Source organism: Hyaena hyaena, unplaced genomic scaffold, assembly GCF_003009895.1.
Source record: "Hyaena hyaena isolate Hyena2069 unplaced genomic scaffold, ASM300989v1 scaffold_1207, whole genome shotgun sequence".
Classification (NCBI taxonomy): domain Eukaryota; kingdom Metazoa; phylum Chordata; class Mammalia; order Carnivora; family Hyaenidae; genus Hyaena; species Hyaena hyaena.
The window spans coordinates 163,611-186,412 of record NW_024081838.1 but is presented as its reverse complement, the minus strand read 5'-3'; the positions used below and the strand labels follow the sequence as shown (position 1 = coordinate 186,412).

Below are 22,802 nucleotides of genomic sequence, written 5' to 3'. Positions count from 1 at the left end.
TTTTTTTTTCTTACACACACACACACACACACACACACACACACACCCCTAAGATAAAGTTTAATTGATAAATGAGGCACAGTAAGAGATTAACAACAATAACTAATAATAAAATAGAACAATTGTAACAACGGGCTGTATTAAAAGTTATGTGAATGTGGTCTTCCTCTCTCTGAAACTATCTTATTGTGCTGTACTCACCCTGCTTCTTGTGATAATGTGAGATGATAAAATGCCTACGTGAGGGAGGAAGTGAAGTGAATGACGTAGGCATGTGACGTATGGTTAGGCTACTATTGACCTCCTCCTGATTCATCAGAAGGAGGATCATCTACTTCTGGAAGCCTTTGGAGGTGGGGAACAGAAACTGTGGAAAGCAAAACTGTGGATAAGAGGAGATGACTGGGGGCGCCTGGGTGGCTTAGTCGGTTAAGCGTCCGACTTTCGCTTAGGTCATGATCTAGCGGTTCGTGGGTTCGGGCCCCGCATCGGGCTCTGTGCTGACTGCCAGCTTGGAGCCTGGAGCCTGTTTCAGTCTGTGACTCCCTCTCTCTCTGACCCTCCCCTGCTCACGCTGTCTCTCTCTCTCTCCTAGAAATAAATTTAAAAGAAAAAAAAAAAAGAGGAGATGACTGGACCTAAAAAGTGTTTCATTTCTACCTGTCGTTTCTACTGGGGCTAGGGGAAGTGATGCTTAAATAAAGAAAAAAAAAAAAAAAGCAGGGGTACTTCAAAAGGACAAATAATAAAAACCTATGTGAAGGGGTTTGTGAAAGCTGTTTTGAACTGGTCTGTCCAGGGGTGGCAATGGCTGGGATGACTGGAGTGTGGGGAGGGTGGGTGCCAGAGGCTTCTTTGAGAGGACAGAATAGCGGAAAGTATTTTTGTTTTCCTCCTGCCTCTCCCCTGTGATCCCCTGTAAAGTCCCCCCCAGGATTCAGGCTGCTTAACTTCTGGGCGATTATGTCCTGCCCGGGTGAAGACTTGATGAGGAGAAGGTGAGATTGTAACAGATCTGGCACTCACTCCTCCACTCTATTCTCTCTCAAACCTCACATCTGATGGATTATAATGAAGAGAAGTGCTTCTTCCCAAGACTTTATTTACTTCCTAAGAGTTTAGGGAGTAAATTTCTGACGAGAGAAACCACCTGCAAGAGTGGCAGCAGAGATAATTGATGGAAAGTGGTTTTTGTGATGCCTGGGACTCATCTGTACCACTTCCTTGAAAACTCCTACATGACTGGCCTTTTCCAAAGAGTAGACCAGTTGGATTATATAGTACCTGCAGAAGAACTTCAATTCAAAGAACAAAATAGGGACACATGAAAAGTACAGCTACCTCCAGCAGGAGGCAAGCAAAGTAAAAGCAAGGCAACAAAGTAAAAGACACATATCATGCTACTAAAACTAAAAATGGTCTAGGGACCCTGTGGTGCAATGGATAGAGCACTGACTTAAAACTAATGGACTAGGAATTTTTAAAAAGCATGATTAATATACTGAAGGGAATAATATATTCAAGGAAGAGAGGAGCAAAATCAAATGTGAAAAATAATTATAAAGAACCAAGAGGAAATAAGATAAGAAACCAATAGATGTAAGTAAAAATGTGCATACTTCTTAAATTAAGGGGTTTCTCCACATGAAATGAAGGGGTCAAAATCTGGCCAACAGAAGAAAGGAAGAAAAAACAGTGAGCACAAATTTTTCAAGCTATCATGAACACACGTTTTCCAGAACTAAAAAGTGAAGACTTCAGGCCCAAATTGGAAACACTCAATAAGAAGAGAAACAAATCGCAGAGGATGTTGTAAGCAGTGAGGAGAGGTGATTCCTATCTTATACAAGTTGTTCCAGTAAAATGGAAAGAGTGAAAGTTTTCCAGTTCTATTTTATCCAGTACTCTCAACTCTAAACATGAGGTAAGAGAAACACAAGAAAATATAATTATAGGTCCATATCATTTACGAACTTATAAAAATCTTAACTAAACAAATCCAACAGATTACTGCAAAATAGCCCCAAATAATCAATAGGTTTCATCTCAGTGATTCAAGGAAGCTTTATTAAAAGAAAATCTAGCAATATAATAACCATTGAGGTTAAATAAGCCTGAGGAGGAAAAAAATCATATAATTTTATTAATGCAGGAAAAAGAATTTATAAAGTTCAAAATCTTTTTATGGTGAAGACTCCTAGCTAACTAAAAACAAAAGGGAACTTATTTAATTTCGTAAAGTTTATAAATCTGTCTCTCTCAGAACTACACTCTAAAAAGGTTTACAAAGGAAATCATGTGATGTCTGGGATTTGTTTCAAAATAAACTATTGTCTGGGAAGAGGAGTGTAGAGGGTACAAATGAAACAAAACTATCCATATATTACAATCATTGTAACACACGGATGGATACTTTGTGGCTAGTTATATAATTCTCACTACTTCGGCAGGAATTGTAAAGATTAAAAACCAAAAACCTATTACAGGCATTTTACTTAATAGAGAAGCCTGAGTTACATTCCTTTTAAGATGAAGAACAATTTGAGAACACTTAACTATCATTTCTACCTTGAAAGAAAGTACTGGAGGTTCTGATCAAAATTAGTAAAGGAAAAAGAAAGAAAGAAAAAGAGAAGATATATAAGCATTAAAAAGGAGATTAGGGAGTGCCTGGGTGGCTCAGCTGGTTAAGTGTCCAACTTTTGCTTAGGTCATGATCTTGCAGTTTGTGAGTTTGAACCCTGCTGTGCTGACAGCTGAGAGCCTGGAGCCTGCTTCAGATTCTGTGTCTCCCTCCCTGCCCCTCCCCTTCTAGCACTCTGTCTCTCTCTCTCAAAAAACAAACAAACAAACAAACAAAAAAACATTAAAAATTATGTAAATAAGGAAATTAACATGATTTTATTTGCAGATAAAATAATCATCTGTCTTAAAAACTCAAACCCAATGATATTCATGATAAAATTATTGCAACAAGTTTACCAAATACAAGTTCAATTTCAAAAGTAGTATTTCTCTATCCTAGTAATAACCAACTACACAATATAATTTCAAAAAGAATATCAACAAATATTCTAAGGAATCTAGAAATAAACATAAGTGAGAACATACAAGATCTTTCTTTTTTTTAATGTTTTATTTATTTCAGAGAGAGAGAGAGAGACAGCATGAGCAGGGGAGGGTCAGAGAGAGAGGGAGTCACAGAATCTGAAACAGGCTCCAGGCTCTGAGCTGGCAGTCAGCACAGAGCCCCGACATGGGGCTCGAACCCACGAACCATGAGATTATGACCTGAGCTAAAGTCGGACGCTTAACAGACTGATCCACCCAGGGACCCCCATACAAGATCTTTCTAGAGAAAAAATTTTAGACTCTAATAAAGGAAAAAGAAAATAATCTGACTTGAGAGATAATATTATGAATATAATAATAATGACAATAATATATAATATTACTCAAAAATTAATCAATAAATTTTATGTAATTATATACTGAAATTACTACAGGATATTAAAAATATACTTGAATTCTAAAATATCTGTGAAGAAATAAATGTCTATAACATAGTTAATTTAATTTTGAAAAGAAAAAGTAGAGGGGAGCAACCTCCCAGCCAGGTACTAAGATATATGTATAATGTCAAATAATAAAAACGGCTGGACCACTGCAACAAAACAGAGCTCAGAGTCAGCTCCATATGCAAATAGAAACTTACACACTAAAGGTGGTATTATATTCATGGGAAGTGATAAGTATGTAGCCCATGAGAACTGATTATATAGGGAAAAAAATCTGGATCAAAAGTGAACTCTAGTTTAATAAAATATTTGTATGTCCAGAAAAAATTATAAAGGTAATGGAAGAAAATGAAGAAGGTCACCCCTGTGACTTAGAGATAAGAAACAACTTCTGGAACTGAATCTCCAAAGCAGGAGTTATAAGGAAAATTTAATTTGATTAATCAACTAAAGATTTCTGATCAACAGAGAGCAACAAGGATAAAGGAAACTGAGAGATGACAAATGGAGCTATTCAAAAGAGTAAGATCCTACTTTTCACCTGTTGCAAGCTGGAAAGGTCAAGTGTTGGGTGGGTTGCTGGGACATGGAAAGACTGATGATGGCATAGAAACTGATGGCACAGAAACTGATACAGGCATTCTAGAGGGTAAGCTGGCATTATTTAATTGTCTCAACTGAACCCATAGCTGATGACGTAGCAAGTCCAATGATAGGCATATGTTCTCCAGAAAAAATATATGCAGGTTCATAAAGTGTCTAATACAAGAATCTGTGCATTTGTGGCCCGTTTCAATTAGCCAAGAGTTGGAACAATCAAGGTGTCTATCCCTGGAGGAGTGGGTACGTAAACTGTAACGGAACACATCATGGAATAGAGTAAATCGGTGAGAAGTAACACAGGAGGTGTACACATAATGTGGGTGTTTCCTTCTTGAGAATATGTAGTGCTTTACATAAAAGAGTTAGAAGAAAAAAATCTCTAATACAATACAATTTACATAAATTACAAGTACATATATGCATAACAAAACAAAACTGCATATTTTACAATAATCTAGACAAAAATATACACATTAAATCATTATAATGCCTTTCTGAGAAGCAAGGGAATGGGGATGAAACAGATTATACAGATAGATGTGGGAGTCTTGCACCAACCGCCAATGGCAGATTCTACTAGGACAGGGATTTTGGACCGTGCTCAGTAAACATTTGTTGAATGTGTGAATGTGACATGAATTATATCAATATGATTCTTTAATCTCTCAGTACCTGAGTTCCAAATAATAGGTTGCATCATATGAAACTGCAATTTTTTGTAAGTCAAAAATGGCCAAATGCCAGCAATTTCATACAATTCAACCTAATAAAAAGGGAAATTTGAAAATAATTAAAGGTACTTAGGTAACTTTAGCCACTGGAAAGACTAGCAGGAGAAGACACGAAAGGTAAACCAAATTTGATTCTACTTTTTCATAATTAACTAAAAAACACCTATGTTGATATAGTGAAGATAACTGTCCTTTAAATAAAGTACCTTAGACTTAAGTCATCAATACTATTTCCTTAAAATGTCAGGCATCTATTTTACTAAGGAATATAGGATTTGCAGCTTTTATCATCCTGATCTTTTTTTTAAATTGACAATATTTAAATGAGTCATTTAAAGATTTTTCACCATTGGAAGATTTTCCAGAATTTACAATGTAGTTTATATAAAATAAATTCTGAAAAAAACAGGTTTAGTTACTTTTGAATCTCTTGAAACTATGACAGGCACTTGTACATTCTTTTTTAAAAAAGATTTTATTATGATTGAGGTACAAAAAATTGTACGTATTTAACATATACTATCTGATGAGTTTGGAGATAAATACACCCATGAATCCACCACCACAATCCAGCCACAAACAAATCTATCCCATCCAAATTTTACCTCCCATCCTGTGTATATATGTATGTATGTGTGTATGTACGTATGCATTATGTATTATTTAGTGATAAGGACATTTAACATAAGATTGATTCTTTTAGAAATATTAGTATTATTAACTTAAGATCTATTCTCTTAGCAAATCTTACTATTAACTGTAGGCACAATGTTATACTAGAACTCTAGGACATACTCCTCTTGCATAACTGAAACTTTGTAACAGTTGATCAATATGTTCTCATTTCCCCTTTCTCCCCACCCCTGATAACTATCATTCTATTCTCTCCCTGCTTTTGTGAGTTTGACAATTTATTTTTATTTTTTTAATGTTTGTTTATTTTTGAGAGAAAGAGAAAGAGCACAAGCAAAGAAAGGGCAGGGAGAGAGGGAGAGAAAGAATCCCAAGGAGGCTCCACTCTGTCAGCACAGAGCTGGATGGGGGGGGGCTCAATCTCACAAACCGTGAGATCATGACCTGAGCCAAAATTGAGAGTCGGATGCTTAGATGACTGAGCCACCCTGGTGCCCTGTGTTTAACAAATTTATATTCTTATATAAGTAGGATCATGTAGTGTTTGTTCTTAGAAGGAATTTTTGATTTTACAGAAATAATTGGTCAGAGAGCAGGCAAGAAAAAATGGGAAGGAACTGAAAGAACATATCAGCTAAGGCACTTGAGCGTTCTTTCAGTTTCTTCCCATTTCCTCTTACTTGTCCTCTGAACGATTATTTGTGTAAAATTGGAAACTTCTTAACATTTACCCAGTATGTTGTCACTAGACCTTATTTTCAATGGAGGCAACCTGAGTTACCTTTTATAACTAAATTCTTGGGGAGTTATTATTAAGTGCTTCTCAGAAAACTTTCTAATCATGCTTTATATCATGACTTACTCTCTTAGGCACACTTGAGAGCTTTGTTTTTCACTTAGCAAATATTCCCTATTGACTATTGTAACGAAATAGGTACTTTGCTTCCTAAGAATGAAGAAAAAAACAGAAGGGAAAAATTATATTTTCATTTGTTGCAATGAGTATATTTTTCTTGAATAAGTGGAAAGTCAAGAAAACAGAATACAGCTGAGAATTAGCTTTGTAATGGGTCAAAGAATTGAACTAAAAAGATGAATTGAGAAAACAAGATGTAACTTTTGTGATCCCTAGTGAATTAAGCTGCCTCCAGTTCAGTTTTGAGCCTGCACCTATTAAATGAAAATCTCCACTTGCAGCAATAAAATGATGCCATCTTTGTTCAATGGGATTTGATAATCATAAAGGTCAGAGAAAGGCAGTTCAACTCCCTTTACTTATCTTTAGTATACTTCGAATGAAATAACAGCTTTGATGGAAATTTTACCTTGACAGTGAAGCGTTTTTTCTTTGGTGGATTCCAAACCATGCCAGTTGAATGAATGAATGCACGCAAAGGGGTTAGAGATGTCACCAACACATATGCTTTAAGAATCACAGATAATTCTTCAGCTCTAAAGATTGTTTCATGTGGAGCAAGGACTGTTGTTTGATTCCTAAAAAATAAAACAGCATAGCTAGTGCTCCATAACTTAAGGTATGCATTTGTAAATTACCTTGAAGTTTTGTATGCTAATCTGTCCTTTGTCAGACTTCAGCCTTCCCTGCATGGGTTTCCTTCTACAATTCCACTGTTTCTTAGCATCACTACCAAGGGATATACAGGAACAGAGAGAGGGAGGAGATCAAATTGATAGGAGTTCTCCACTCTGGTAGATTTATTTAAAAAACATTTTTAAAGAAAGAAAGGTAGGAAAATACCTAAAATAAGGTTTAAGGATTTAAAAAGTGCAAATTGGTCATGTATGTACCATCACTACAAAAGTGATACAAATTACAGTTTAGGGAACAGTGAACCTGACATTTTCCAGTCCTGCCCTCGATTGCCAACATACAAAAATATGTTACTAAAATATGCCAACATACACTGCTGAGTAGTTTGATTCTACCCGACAACCATCACCACAGATAATTTGGATTAATTTAAAGGATAAAGCATGAAGTAAACCCTTCAGTCTACAAAGGAAAATTAACACTAATTATTTTGTGATGAAACAAATATACTTTTGTCATAAAAGATACCAAAATGTTTAACTATTTGCTCCTTGTGTGATGTTTCTATGTTTCATATATCTAAGTTTGATAAATGAAAAGACCTTATTTCAACCTTTGAAAGTGTAGGTAAACAGGAGATGCATATGATTTTTCAATAAATACTGGTAACTGTGGAAATACTACCTAATAATTATACAATTAGACGAGGTAAGCTATTTTATCTTTTGGATAAGATAATGAAAATCTCTTAATTTTTCACTATAATTTGTCTACATTGCAAAATCATCTTCCTGGAGGAAATTTAAATAACTTGGTACCCTGCAGTTGCTTTCTTAGATCCTAAGGGCCATTAAAAATATATTAACTAAAAAAAAAAATCATTCAGTCATACTCAGAGACGAGGGCAATGTCATTTGAGTATAAAATGGAAGTTAAAACTTTATAATTTTACATTGTCAAGGTTTCAAATTCAGTTTTCCATAAATGTAACTTCCTAGGTAAGAGTCCTACTTACCCAAATGTTTATTCTTTGGCAAGAAATGTCTGAATTAGTCTAGAAGAATATCAATGTTGGCATTCTTATTAAGAAGAGATAGCTGAAATTTTATGTAATAGAACTGAATAATTCAAATGTGTAATACCCCCTAGATATCTTCAGGAGTTAGCTGTCTCTTGTTAGCTGTCTCCAAAAACGCATGCTGGATATAACAATTCAAAATGATTAGCTTACAGCTGTCCACGTTGCCAGTCCCACGGTTTCCACATATGTGGCTTTGCTGTTTTTAAAAGGTCACTAGAATTGCTCAGCTTTAACTGTATGCTCTGATCCAGACACACAGAGGGGCTCACCACAAGTCGCAAATCTGAAAAAATTCAAAAGAGCAACAAACCGTCATTCTATTGTTTCTCTTTGGAATTGTTTCCACAATAGTGTTTGCTGTGTTCAAATACAGGATCCATGGGAAATATGCAACCAATTTTTTCTCCATTCTTCATCAAAGTTAGACCCATTAAATCATGCATGTTTATAAAGGTGTCTGTTGTAGTTTATTCTCTTACAACAGAATAGGAAAACAATTGGAATAATTCATTTCAAATTTTCTTGCTCAGATGGGAGGTAGATATGATGTCTCCAACTGACCTGCATGGAACAGATCTATCTTCCACATACCTTACAGATGCACTCTTAAGATGGGGAAGATGGCTGTAGGAGCTGACTTTTGTTTGTGAGGAGAATATAACACGGACCACTTGAGTAGATTTCCTGACAATGCAGGCCTTCACGTGCTAGATCTGTCATGCTTCATGATCTTGGTAAACTCAACAATAATGCTTTCTTCTTTTGTAAAATATTATTTAATAGTTTTTTGAAGTATATAAAAGTGAAGACCAACAATACTGACTTCAGAGCACTCATTGATATTTAAAAAATGAATGTACCGAATGTACATGGTTAGAAAAATCAAACTGTATAGAAAGCGATTGAAACCAACCAAAATCAAACCAACCAAATTGAAAAGACAAACACCAAAAAAAACAGAAGCACCCAGCAATCCACCCCTAACTAGAGCCTCTCTGACAAAGCCAATGCTTTACATATTTACCTTTGAAGTCTAAATAAGCACCCAGTGGGTAAGATGCATATGGCTCTTCGATATGTAAATTGATATAAATATCAGTATATCTATATTACGTACACTTGTAGATATTTCTGCTTTTTAAATTACAAAGGAGAGATTATAGTAGTCCACCTTATCTGTTGTTTCACTTGCCTCAATTTTAGTTACCTGTGGTCAACCCCAGTCGAGAAGCAAATGATCCCCTTTTCAACATACCATCAGAAGGTCAGTAGTAGCCTGATGCTATGTCACAGTGCCTATGTCATTCACCTCACTTCATATCAGTATCATATTGATATTTTATCATCTCACATCATCACAAAAAGGATGAATGCAGTATAATAAAATATTTTAAGAGAGATCACATTCACATAACTTTTATTACAGTCTAGTTACAATTGTTCTATTTTATTATTAGTTATTATTGTTAATCTCTTACTGTGCCTAACTTATAAAATAAACTTTATCTTAGGTGTGATTGTATAAGAAAAAATATAGTACGTACAGAATTTGGTAATGTCTATGGTTTCAGGCATCCACAGCGGGTCCTGGAATGTATCCCCCAGAGATAAAGGAGGAATTACTGTATAATCTAGGTCTATATCTGACATATTTACCTACCAATTTATCCTGGAATCCTTTCCATATCAGCATATATATAGAATTACATTATACTTCTTAATGGCTTAGGGTGTGCCGGTAAAGGAATGCACACTTAACTTAATCATTTTCTTATTGTTGTGTATTCAGGTTAGTTTTGTAATGTTTGTAATGTCTTCTGTTATTTCAAAAGTACTGCAACGAATGCTCTTATCCGTCTATTTTGGTATACTCTTACAAGTTTATCCCGGGGCAAATTCTAATCTGTATATGTAATAGCCAGATCAATGAATAAACGCATTGTAAATTTGATAGTTATTACTGAATTGCCTTCCAAAAAGGTTGTCCCCACTTCCATTCTCTCCAACAGCATATGAGAGTTGTTGTTTCCTTACTGCCAGGTCACAGTGATTTATTTTTAAATTATACAATTTATCTAGCTCTCAAAATGGAACAAAGCCTTTAAATTATTTTTCCCCCTTGTGCACGGTTCATCAATACTAACATAGTCTAATTTAAAACACTTCACACTCTTAAGTAAAAGTCAGCAGAAGTCAAGCTGTTCAATGTATTCCCATATCTCATTATTTAGCACAGTGTGATCTTTCTCAAAAAATGATAGCCTACTTGGAAGACTTCCTTGTTAATGAAGTTCTAATACATCAGAATAAAAGAAATACTCAAATTGCTTGTTTCTGGAGGTGACAAATGAGGAGTCATTAAGGTAATTTTTTTTCTTGGGAATCACAACTTAAAAAGATTTGAACTGTTTATATAATCCTTTAAATTTGCAGTAAGGAAATATGTTTTCTTTTTTTCACTAAGTAGACATGTTTTAGAATTTATTACTGGGACAGATTTTCTCTCTCCAGAAGAGCTAATTTGTGGCCTTCTTTTGTATAATATGAGAACAGTGTAATTTACTCTGATTTCCTTTTTATCCTTACTGCCAGGAAGCACAGCATTGACTTGAAGCCCAAGCAGAGCTGACTTTGAAGGAGCTACCCCTATTAAGTGTTTTACCAAGGTAGTAGCTCACTGATTTTCAGGAAGTAGTAGTCAGCAAATATGTCAAAAAATAAACAAGCTTATGTTACCTACTTTTAGCTTAGTTCAAGTGGTAGAGCCTATGCCATGGAGCTAAAGGAATCCAATATAGGAATTATCAGGAATATGTCTGATTTCCACATCAGCCCCTGAAACTGTGGTTGAACAATGGAATTTAATATCGATTAAATTAATTTTACCCTTTGTGAAATAAATATAACTTTCCATTATCTTATTCCGGGTTTGAAGGCTACTTTTAACGATTCTACCCCCTTCCCTCCAAACAAAAAACAAAAAACAACTCTAATTAGATGTTCTCTGACATCGTAAAGCATTCCAATTTCCTTTGATTATAGCCAAAAAGTAAAAATAAGCTCCATTAATACCTATAAAAGCTGCAACTACATTTTATGGAACTATATGAATAATTATGGAAATCTTAAATATCCTAGGTTCTTATTTAACAGAGTCAAGGAATTGTCAGTAGTCACTGTTCTTTCTTGGCCTGTCTACCAAGGACTCTCTCAACAAACTAGTCCAATACTTGTTTTAATATTCCATTCCCTCCTTCTCTCTTCACCCCCTCCCCCCCCCAACACATGCAGGAACCTATAAATCTTCTATAAACAATGCCAAAACTAGCTTCTGTTTTGGGGGGAAAAATTGGGAGATGATTCTCTATGATATAGTCTTTCAAATGGCCTTGTAATTCATTAACACATATTTATTATTTTCAGAAAATAAGTAAATATGGAGGGTCTAGCATGTGTCTTTAGAGCTTTCCTACCCCAAACTATGAGGACTAAACGAATAAGCAGATACAGATATGAAATATCACACGCTTTTATTTATTGACTACTCTTAACTTATTTTAGGGAGTCTGAAGCCTATAACTTTATCCCTTATCCAGAGTAAAAATGAACTTTTTTTAAACACTGCTTTCCTCCTGCCTTCTAATATCTGGTGGGCCAGGTACTGAATACTCCGTGAGTTGGTGCAGTTTTAAGAAAAGAAAGATTAAACCAGAATCACAAGACCTAGGTTTTCATTTTGATTCTTACCAGCCAATACGTCATGGGCATGTTACAATGTCAAGGAGTCTGCTAGAATCCAGAATATGATTCCCATGAATCTCCTCATTGTCCCACATCACTGAACACAGTGCATCACAAGTGCTCAGGGAATGTTTGTTCTAGCAATGAGCTAGTTTGGAGGGTGGGAAGGTTAAGCTAATGTGTACTTAGAGAACAAAATGGTATCCCAATGCATTAAAAATATTTCAATTTTTCCCTTCCTTATGGCTTATAATTATATATATCAAGGCAAAGACTAAACACTTGAAAACTAGCAAAGATTAGCAGCCAAATTTATACTGTATTTGATTTAATGTTTTGCCCAGAGCTAATAATTAATAGAAAAGTAATGGTTGGAAAATGTAATTATATTTCATAAATGTTTGAGTATTGTCTTGCATTTCATATGAGGAAGCTAAACTTAGCCAGTATTTTCTTATTTTAAAACTTCCAATGAAGATAAAAGGTCTTAATTAATAATTAACAATTAGTTTTGAGATTAGAAGTATACATAAGTACCATTTGTGTATACAGTAATTGTTCTTCCTGCCCAAAGACATTTGCAAGTCTTAGTCCTTAGTCTGCAGGTATAAGCTATGCAAAAATACCTTCAAAACTTACATACATAACAAATATAAATTAATACATGCAAAACTAATGTCATAGCCAGGAAATAACTCTGGGTCAATGCCCTGGGAGAAAATGAATGGATGGAGAAACATTTGTGTGTGTGTGTGTGTGTGTGCGTGCGCGTGCGCGCACGCGTGCACATATGGGAAGGATAAGACCAATAATATTAGCTTTGATCTCAAATAAGAGCATGGCAGCAGGGCGTGTCTTAAGATGAATCATATGAAATTACCTTTTGTTAGTAAAAAATAGGTTGAACATTCATCAAATATCAGTAATTCATAATGTTTCTTTTACCACACTGTGATGCCTTTTGGAGGAAGCTAGAGAATACATAAACATACCACCTGTTAAAGAAGGTTTCAGTGGATAGAATGTCCATGGGCAGGAATCACAAAAAAGTACGTTGGTTAGTTTTATGTGTCAACTTGACTGGGCCAAGGAATACCCAGATAGCTTCTGAAACATTATGGGTGTGTCTGTGAGGGTGTGTTCGGAAGAGATCAGCATTTGAATTTGTGGAATGAGTAAGAGCAGATAGCTCTCCCAGAAGTGGCTGGGCATCAACCAATCTACTGAGGGCCTGAACAGAACAAAAAGGCAGAGGAAGGCTGAATTTGCTTTCTGCCTGGTTGATTGAGCTGCCACATTAATCCTCTCCTGCCCATAGAACACTTGGTTCTCAGGCCTTCAGAGTTAGACTGGCCTCTAACCATTGGCTCTCTACATCATCAGCCTTCCTGGGTCTCCATCTTGCAGATGGCAGATCATGGGACTTCTCAACTTCCAGAATCATGTGAGCCAATACCTTACAATAAATCTCTTCATCTCCATTTCTCTCAATAAATACATAAATGACAGATAGATGAATGATAGATAGATAGACAGATAGATAGATACATAGATAGATGGATAGATAGGTAGGTAGGTAGGTAGGTAGATAGATAGATAGATAGATAGATAGATAGATAGATAGATGTTAGAGATCTTATTTTAAGTTTTCCTGGAAAACCCTAATACAAGGACTATCTTGAAATCATTCAATGACTATTTGGTATATGCTTTGAAAACAACAGGAGCATAGCCCATCTGGCAGTTCCTAAAAGAGAACAAATATCCTCATCTCTGAATCAGTTTCCTTTTTTGCATGATGATGAAAAAGACAGCAGCAAGCACAGTGGGTACTAAATAAATATTTACTGAATGAACAACTAAGTGATTTCTAAGGTATTTTACAATTCTAAATTTCTGTGAACCTAGGTGAAAAGTTATAATTTTAATATATCCTATATATGACGTAATGGAGTAGAGAAGTAGCAAAAGTCCAAGGACCAGGGCGGGGATATGGTCCTTCTGTGAATTCAGTTATAGTCCAGTAATCCTGAGAGCTCCGTGAGGTCAACCAGCTGCCATTTTTCTTTGTGTGAACCCCAATAGATAACATAGGAGAGACTGTATCTGAATCTCCTTTGAGCTCCTATCTTATGGGAAAGTACTTGGGGAATATCACTACCCTTTCATTTCTTGAGCCCTGTACAAAATGGAGAGGAAACACACCACTAGGTACCTTCAAGTTCACCAACTTGATGACTCATTGGCAGTTAGAGAGGAGGGATTCTTTTAAGTACTAAGTACTTCAGAGAGAATTCTCAGTTTACTGGATACTGAGCTCTATGAAGGGAATTCCGGGTTTTTCTTTCCATTGCATATCTAGTGCCAAACACATTTAGGCCTGGTACTTAACGCAGGAGCTCAATATATCTCTGCTTAATAAGTAAATGCTAATGTCTTCTTATCAAATAGCTAGAGATGTGTGCACTGACCCTAGGAAAAGGGGCTGAAATGTAAAGAATGAGCAATCTAACTGCCGAGCAGTTTTACTAGGGTTGTGTGGTGTAACCTTTTGTTCATGACCTAGGATATTCGTGTAACATGGACAAGAGTTGGTTTTCTCTGTCCACTTCAGTGTGGTATCTGTTAGAGTAGCACAATGTGTTATGACCTTATCAGGGACGTCACAATAATACTGAGGCAGCTCCAGTGAGGAACTAGAGATGGACACCCTGAAAAGAACATTCAAAGGTCAAGGGGTCTAATATAAGCAAAAACCCTGGAAACCACAGCAAGCATAGAAAACCATGGAGGAGAAGGTCACAAGCAGACTTCCAAGAGGAAGGCTGCCCCTTACAGGAACCCTAGATAAGAGAGAGATTTGGGAGCCAAGATTGCATCAATTTCCCCAAGCAAACTGAACCCTGGCCTGGGAAGACATAGATGAAACCAATACAAATTCATGTTCCGATTTGTCCAGGATGTTGCAATATAGTTGCTGTCCAATCTCTTTTTTCAAAAATATTTGGACAAATAATACTCCAAAGAAACTTCTTTTAAAATTCCTAATTCTTGGGGCACCTGGGTAACTAGGTGGGTTAAGCGCCCGACTTCGGCTCAGGTCATGATCTCACGGTTCATGGGTTTGAGCCCCACGTCAGGCTCTGTGCTGACAGCTAGCTCAGAGCCTGGAGCCTGTTTCAGATTCTGTGTCTCCCTCTCTCCCTGACCCTCCCCTGCTCATGCTGTGTGTGTGTCTCTCTCTCAGAAATAAATAAAGACATTTTTAAAAATTTTTTAAAAAAAGAACAATGTCAGGGCCACACTTCCTGTTCCTACTCTTCTGTAATTTAAAAAAATAAAATAAAATAAAATAAAAATCCTAATTCTTGTTTATTAATAGATTCCTATTCATAAGTATGACTATGAACAAATTCCTTAACTTTTCTGAGTTCAATATCTTTATCTGGAAAATGAGAAGTATGACAGTAGTAATAATAAGAAGAAGAACCTACCTCATATGGATACTAACAGAATTAAATATGAAATATTCTTTAAAGTGCTTTGCACACCACCTGGCATATATTAAATCCTCAAAAAAATGTTATAGAGTTACTACTAGCAGTAGTTGAATATAATCATTTTCTATAATCTAGGAAATCTGTTTATAACTAGAAACTTCAAAGTGTAACTAAAATGTTATTCCGTTTGAATTTATTAAACACTAAGGGTTCCTCATCACTGATATCAAAGACTAATAAATCTTCTTTCATATGATTATTAAATGTGTGACATTTGACATTAGTTGCTTAAGAATGAAGCAAGAAATATATGATATGCACAGATGTGTAGACCAAAATAAAACACAGCATCTTTATTTGAAGCAGCTTGTAAAGACACACGGGTTTTAGTGATTTTCCTCAAGTTTAGCATTGCAATATCATCCCAGCAAAGCAGTTAATTTCCTGTTGTTTCACTTATTTAAAGGAGTTCTATATTAAGGCGATGTCTCTGTGACTGGGGTAAGCCTAGGACTGACCCAGTTTTGCAGTATTTAAGTCTATTCCTCTCTATATTGTTCCGCAAGAGAACTTTTCCACAACAACCAACACAACTAACTCTTAGTCAACAGAATTAGGTCTCAGTCAACAAATTTATGACACAAAGAAAAAGTCCTAGGACTATCAGACCTGCACTTGAGTTTGAATGGTATAATTTGAGGATCTATGTGCTCCAAACACATCAATCCCTTAATATAATTTTACTTTCATTTTATGCAAGTGGTATTATTAATACATAATTCTAATATTAAGCTAAGCAACTCAAAATTCCTTTCTCAAGATTTAAAATTATTATATTACAATCTATGTGGATTTGACACCAAAAGTTTACTTTCTCTAGTTTCAGAATATCTTTTCTTTGTTACCATCTCAGGGTGCATCAGACCACAAATACCAATATCATACTACTTCGATATAATACTTTTGGGGGGGAAAGAATAACTTCCATTTTATGTTGTAAGAAATAAGATGTACCTCATGTCCTGATGGAAATGGAGACACAATGTGACCCGCAAAAATTACCAGATCAATGACACAACAGTCTGTTTTAAAGAAGCAGTCATTGTATAAAATTTCCACCAACCAATCAATCAATCAATCAATCAAATGCCTATTGAGCACTCAGTAAATGCAAGCCATCAATGTTCTCCTTTCTGTTCTTTTTCAGTGGAAGTGTCAAAGTCATGCGATTTTACAAAAACAATTTTCCCCATGAACTGCTCTATGTTTTGACCATGACAACACAAGAACCCTGATTTCTGTTCACTTTCCTTGGTAATAAAAGCTATGTCAAGATGAGTACTTCAATTTTCTTGCCCTTGTGATTTCACTGCAATGACCAAACAGCATGAAAGATTGTTTTATTACTTTATGGCAGCTTAATTTTGCTTTGATATTTTTCTGCATGAATTTTCCATGGAAAAAGAAAGAGAAAAAAATGCGTGACTTGTTCAGCAAGACCAAAGATGAATAATTCAGCATAAATTAATGAGCATCATTAATAACAATTTGAAACACAATATCCAACAAATATTAATACATAGAGTGCAACAAATATGATAATAGAGTAGCTGTCTAAACCCACCCATTGTGAAAATAAGTTAATCACTTTATTAATATTAACCTTTTTTTCTCAGGAACATTTTCTGGAGTAAGCCATGAAATATTATCGGTATAATTTACATCAGAATAATTAATGACTTACTAAAAATTTGTGATTCCAAATTTTTCTTAAGTATATTAAATTCAATCCTAGTTTAAATATAAGACACAAACAATGGGGGTGATTGCCCCCATTTTAAATGAAACCATGTATTAACCTATTTCTCCTTTAATGGTAACTTCACGGACCAACTCAATCCTCAATTTTTACCCTATGTTTTTGGTATAATAAAACATGCATGGTGTTACTGTCAATTTTATTCCCTACCTCTATACTATTTATAAGTAAATGTATTATGTGTGAATGAAATACATATTTAGAATATCAATATTTTCATAATATCTAATTCCAAGATTGAGACAAAAATCTAGAACATGTGGAGGCTAGAGCCAATTGGCAAATGAAATCTAATGAGGGCCAGAGATCCAAAAGCCAGAAATAGGTCAAGAACATGGAAATATGTCAGAAAAGATTTTTGCTTAGGACACTGAGCAAACATATTTCTATGGAACCATTTTATTCTCAAGGTCCTTCCCCCACCAGCTGACCAGAGATATAATTGGAGTCTGTGGAGGCAAGGCTTGGCTGAGCAGCATCATAATTTAAGAGTCCACTCCTAATATAGACGAGGACACAAAGGGCAAGAGTCAGAAGCCAGGTGGAATCTGACAAGAATTTCTGAGATGGTGTCTCAGTTTTCAACCTTAGCTAGGTAAACCGATCGTTAGCCAGGTACATTTGGCCTATTTTATACCTTGTAAATGACTAAAGAATTAACCAATTAATTGAGCCAAAAGGGGAAGGGTCTTCATTTCTGAAGTGCTAAATAACTGCTGGTCTTTAAAAATCTTTATTAGGTGATTAAAATTTTGAGTTTTTCTTTTCTTGCTCTTCTCTAGATTTTAAACCCTGAAGTTAAGCTGTCTCCTTTCTGTGTAGAATTTTGGTCAGGACATTAAATTCCAATGACTATTTTCTATAAAGATATTCTTCATATTTTCTTTATCCATCTTATCCTTTATATTGCCAATATGCTTTTAGTATATATGTGCATGTGTGTGTATATACATGTGAGTGTACGGATATAAATTATATTATATATATGAATGAATTATTTTTCAGAGATTTAATACACTCTAACTCAGGCTTTAGAGTTTTGACATCAGCATTTTATCTCAATTAACCCCACTTGTCTGCATGTCCCTGAATAGCAATCCAGACTGAACATCCAGTTCTAAAGCGCCACTTAGATGCCTTAAAATAGGTGGATGGTAGATAGCAAGTCATTTATATCTTGTTTTTTTCTTACCAAATACATTGAATGCCTTAAGGAAAATGGCTCTGTGTCACCCAATAATGTCCAGTCATTTTTAATAAAAATGTGTAGTCATCACCTTAAAAAATCCTGTGAACTCTGGCATCAGTCTAGGGTTCAGAGTCATGAGTTAACCAATCCAACTCTCTGCTATAGTTTGACTCAATGGAAGCTGAATTAAAAAGCTTGGATTGTTGGCGTGCCGGCTGGCTTGCTCAGTGGAGCATGTGACTTTTAAAAAAAAATTTTTTTTTAATTATTTATTTTTGAGAGAGAGACAGCAAGACAGAGTGTGAGCGGAGGAGGAACAGAGGGAGAGGGAGGCACAGAATCTGAAGCAGGATCCAGGCTCTGAGCTTTCAGCACAGAACCAGACATGGGACTCCAACTAGGAACCATAGGGTCATGACCTGAGCTGAAGTCGGATGCTTAACTGAGCCACCCAGGTGCCCATGGAGCATGTGACTCTTGATCTCAGGGTTCTGGGATTGAGTTCCACATTGGGTGTAGAGATTACTTAAAAATAAAATCATTAAAAATAAAAAAAAGTTTGGATTGTTAAATAGTAGAAAAACTTCAAGCTAGCTTTAAGTCAAAAGGGGAAAATATTGGGTAACAGTGAAAAAATTATCAAAGTATAGGTATTCCCCTCGTCCTTTCCCATCTATGAAAGAATGATACATGCTTATGTGGGAAACCATGTCTTTATTAAGGTGTTTGGAGTAATGGGAAGAAATAAATTTATTTTTTAAGTTTATATAAATAAGTTCGAGAGAGGAGAGTGGATATAAAAATCAGTTAGGAGAGAGGTTGTACAGGTGATATTTGGGTGAGCTAGAAGGGGTTAGCCAGGGAGTGATAAGAGTTATAAAAGCAGATTTGGGCAGAAATTTCATTTTGTGTTGAGTAAACCTAATTCTCCCCTTGCTGTCATTTTGTCCCCACCTCTCCATATCTCAAAAAAAAAAAAAATCTATTAAAAAAAATCTAAACCACTCCTCAAGGCTTTTGGAGTCAGTCCTATTGCTGTTAGAAGGGGTGTTTGCCTAGGTCCCTGCCATTCATGATTCCATACTTTGTGGCCAAGGTCAGGTCCCTTTGCCCAAGATGGCTGCTGGGGCGCTCTACTGTGAAGGAAGGGATGCCCCTGGCAGCCAAGCAAAATCAGATTTGGAGAAAAAGACATGAAATTTCTATTGGGTGAAAAGTTGAACCCAAGAGTTGTTCATTCAATTTCATGCACCTAGAGTGAAAAATGACAAGAATTTGTGGCTACTATTATCCATTAAATGATTTGCAATTCAGGTTTTCAGCAAAACACTTCAAAACTATTCACCCAGTCTTCAACTTGCCACTATCCCTGATTTCTCAGAGAATTTTGCTCAGCATTTTCTTCAATTCCCCCAATCTGGCTTTTATTTATCAAGTCACTTAAACTATTCACAGTATCCATTACTCCTCAGAGCTTGAGTTGACATCAGAGCACATGTTTCTGACTAGAAATTTTCAAAATTGACATAAGACGCTAGGCTTTTTGGTTGCTTTTAAGTTTTGCTTTTCCCTGTGAGCCATATTCTACATAATTAAGGACTTTTCACCCACAAATGGCTTAAAATGTTGTTTCCATAGCTTGTACACAGCAAAATATTCTCTTAAAATGTGTCCTATAGGTAAAATTAGTCTTAATTTAAAAACTCAGAGTACACCCAGTACATTGCTCATTTTGCTTGTGGCACAACACATGTGTACATTTACCAATAAATCACGTAGCTGGAAATTTTTAAATATCACTTTGTGGGTGGTATCTTTGCTTTTTATAGCCTGCTATGAATATAGTTTAAAGTTCTTTCCCTTAAGTGACACCAGTTCTTCTAAAATTGGTTGTTGACTGCCCTACTACCCAGGGCTGAGGGAGAAGGGATCTAGAAACAGAAACATTACAAAATACTGAACTTAAAAAGATAAATTAGGCCAAAGACTACTTGACTTAACCATGCAATCTTTTTTCTTTTCTTCTCAATTCTGTATTTAGATTCAAAGTAAACTTTTGCTTACAATATTTGGAACACAGGACATAAACAGTAATGGTTTTATACTTGAGGGATAAATACAACCCTTTTGCCATACTCTGTTCAAGAGAGATATTTCAGGTCCAGTTGTGACATTGTAAGAACTCAATAACGCTAAATGTCACCATCACAACCCCCAAAAATGGGGGAAAAAAAGACACTTCTCTGTGTTGCTGTTGCTCTTCCAATCTTACGGTAAATGGGAGATGCAAGACTGTTATCTGGTTATTATTTACCAATGTGGTAGAATTTTAGTGTGAAACTAATCTGTGTTCAACTAGGAGTTCACCATGTCTGGCCTTGACTGGAAGAGCTGTGGGTGAAGCCTAACAGTAAGGAACCTAAACTAAAGGGAAAAGATGTGGCTGGCAAGAGAAATCCAAAGATAAGGGAACATGAAAGTACACTGCTCCTATATTCCATAGCCTGTCTTCCATTCCAAGTTTTGGTCAGAGCAAAACAATACTAAAACCATTTTTTATGACATGCAAAAAAATTATAAAGAAGGATTTTAACTACTGATTTTTTGCTACTAAGTCAATTTAGTTTAGACTCATTCAGGCTTCTGAGAATGCCAAGGGACGTCCAGCCATTGGCAAAACAATGAGTATTCCAATGGGACATGGCGTCAACAGTTGCAGCAGCAACCATAGGAGAAGCATGCACAGCATGAATCTTGGTGTCCCTGACACCAGGCTTAGCACCTTAGCACAGACAGTGGCAGGCACAGCGGCAGCCGCCTCTGCCATGTGGGTGATGCCATGCCAGTGACAGAGCACCTCTGGTGGGGATGACCCATGGTGCATATCAGCAGCAGAAGAACACGGGCCACTAAGACAGATGTGGAGTAAATGGTGGACATGCTATCAAGAAATGAAAGACTGCATTCATGAGCACATAGGAGATACCCTCGAAGACAAAGAGGGTATTTGAGGGCACTGCAATGTTTAAGAATGCTACTGAAATTTAATAGATAAAAGTTAATGAAAGTTAGGTGATTGTGTTAAATTTAATGATGTAATAAACACTGGATTTCTGCTTTGTGTAGGATAAAGAAGATATTTATTTGGAAGGAATTGGTAAGGTGTAAAGTCCAGCATCTGTTTGAACAATCAGGTATCCATTCTCATTGGCCAGTGCATTTATCACAACAGCTGTTACCATGTTGAATATCACTCTGCGTACAACAACAAATTCTCCCTCATCCCTCATCACTTTTTAATGTCTCCCTGGACATCGATGTAGGTATAAACTCCCTATTGGTGATTATTTGAACCTGACTAGAGTTTGACTCCATTTTATATATAAACTACAAGCATTTTACGCAGTTTTAATATACAGAGAATTTTGTAGGGTTACAATTCCATGGGCAAACAGAGAAAACTGTAGTTTGTCTTGTTTGTGAATTTCTCAAGCTGTTCACCACTTTGGAAAGGCATATCATCAATAGCAACACGGCCCCTGGGATCTTAGTCTCCTTACAATACAACCGCACCAATCTGAATTTGTGTCTGTCACATTCATGGTGATTCAAACTCAAGCCATTTGACAATTTTGTTACACCTTACGGTGTCATTATGCCTGAAATTTATGTACTAGATTACAAAGTGTTATAAAGTACTTTCCTTTAATTTGACCTTTATTTTAAACTTAGGGCACTATACTGGCTTGTTGAAATTGTGTGTACAGGTAAGTTATAGATTAACCAGAGGTCAACAAATATATTTGCTAATAAAAGAGAATACAGGGTCTGATAGGAACAGAAAGATGACCCAAAAGTGATTGGCAAAAGGATTTTGAGGTGAAGGGGCCTGAAGATAGTGAGTATAAGTGGAAGCAAAGAAATATTTTTGTGATTATTTTAAGATCCTAGTTCTATTCCCACATTAGTGAATCCTGACAAAAATGCATCTCACCAAACTAGCAGTTAGTAATCATCCACTAATATTTATTGAAGCAACAGTCGTTATACTCAACATTGTGGGTTGTTCATTCTGTACAAGGCATTGCTATAGGTATTTTCAATGCATTGACTCATCTTATCTTCTTACCAGTCCTAGGAGACAGAGTCGTTATTGTCCCTACGTTGCAGACAGAAAACTGAAGTGCAAACAAGGTAAGAAACTTGCCCAAGGACAGTGGACTATTAAGTGACCAAGATGGGATTCCTACCTGTGTAGCCTGGCTCAGCCTCTGCTAGCCACTATCCAACGGCAGATATGCACTCAGGTCAAAGCAATTACTTGCTCTGAAAGTCACTGTCAAGAATCATTAATTCCACAGAAAGTATATATTTCCCACAAAATATAATTTGGTTCTACTTACATTTTTTATTCCACATCACAAGATTGGGGTTT

General features: G+C 36.0%; 1 protein-coding gene across 1 annotated transcript in view; it reads right to left on the bottom strand.

Moving 5' to 3' along the window:
• Nucleotides 1-22,802, bottom strand: part of CPED1 (cadherin like and PC-esterase domain containing 1) — a 282,813-nt gene that overhangs the window by 171,469 nt on the left and 88,542 nt on the right. The window contains exons 5-6 of the mRNA XM_039222864.1: nt 8,269-8,401; nt 6,811-6,979 (exon numbers count right to left, since the gene is read on the bottom strand). Of these exons, the coding sequence (XP_039078795.1) occupies nt 6,811-6,979; nt 8,269-8,401 (302 nt within the window). The remainder of the gene's footprint in view (nt 1-6,810; nt 6,980-8,268; nt 8,402-22,802) is intronic.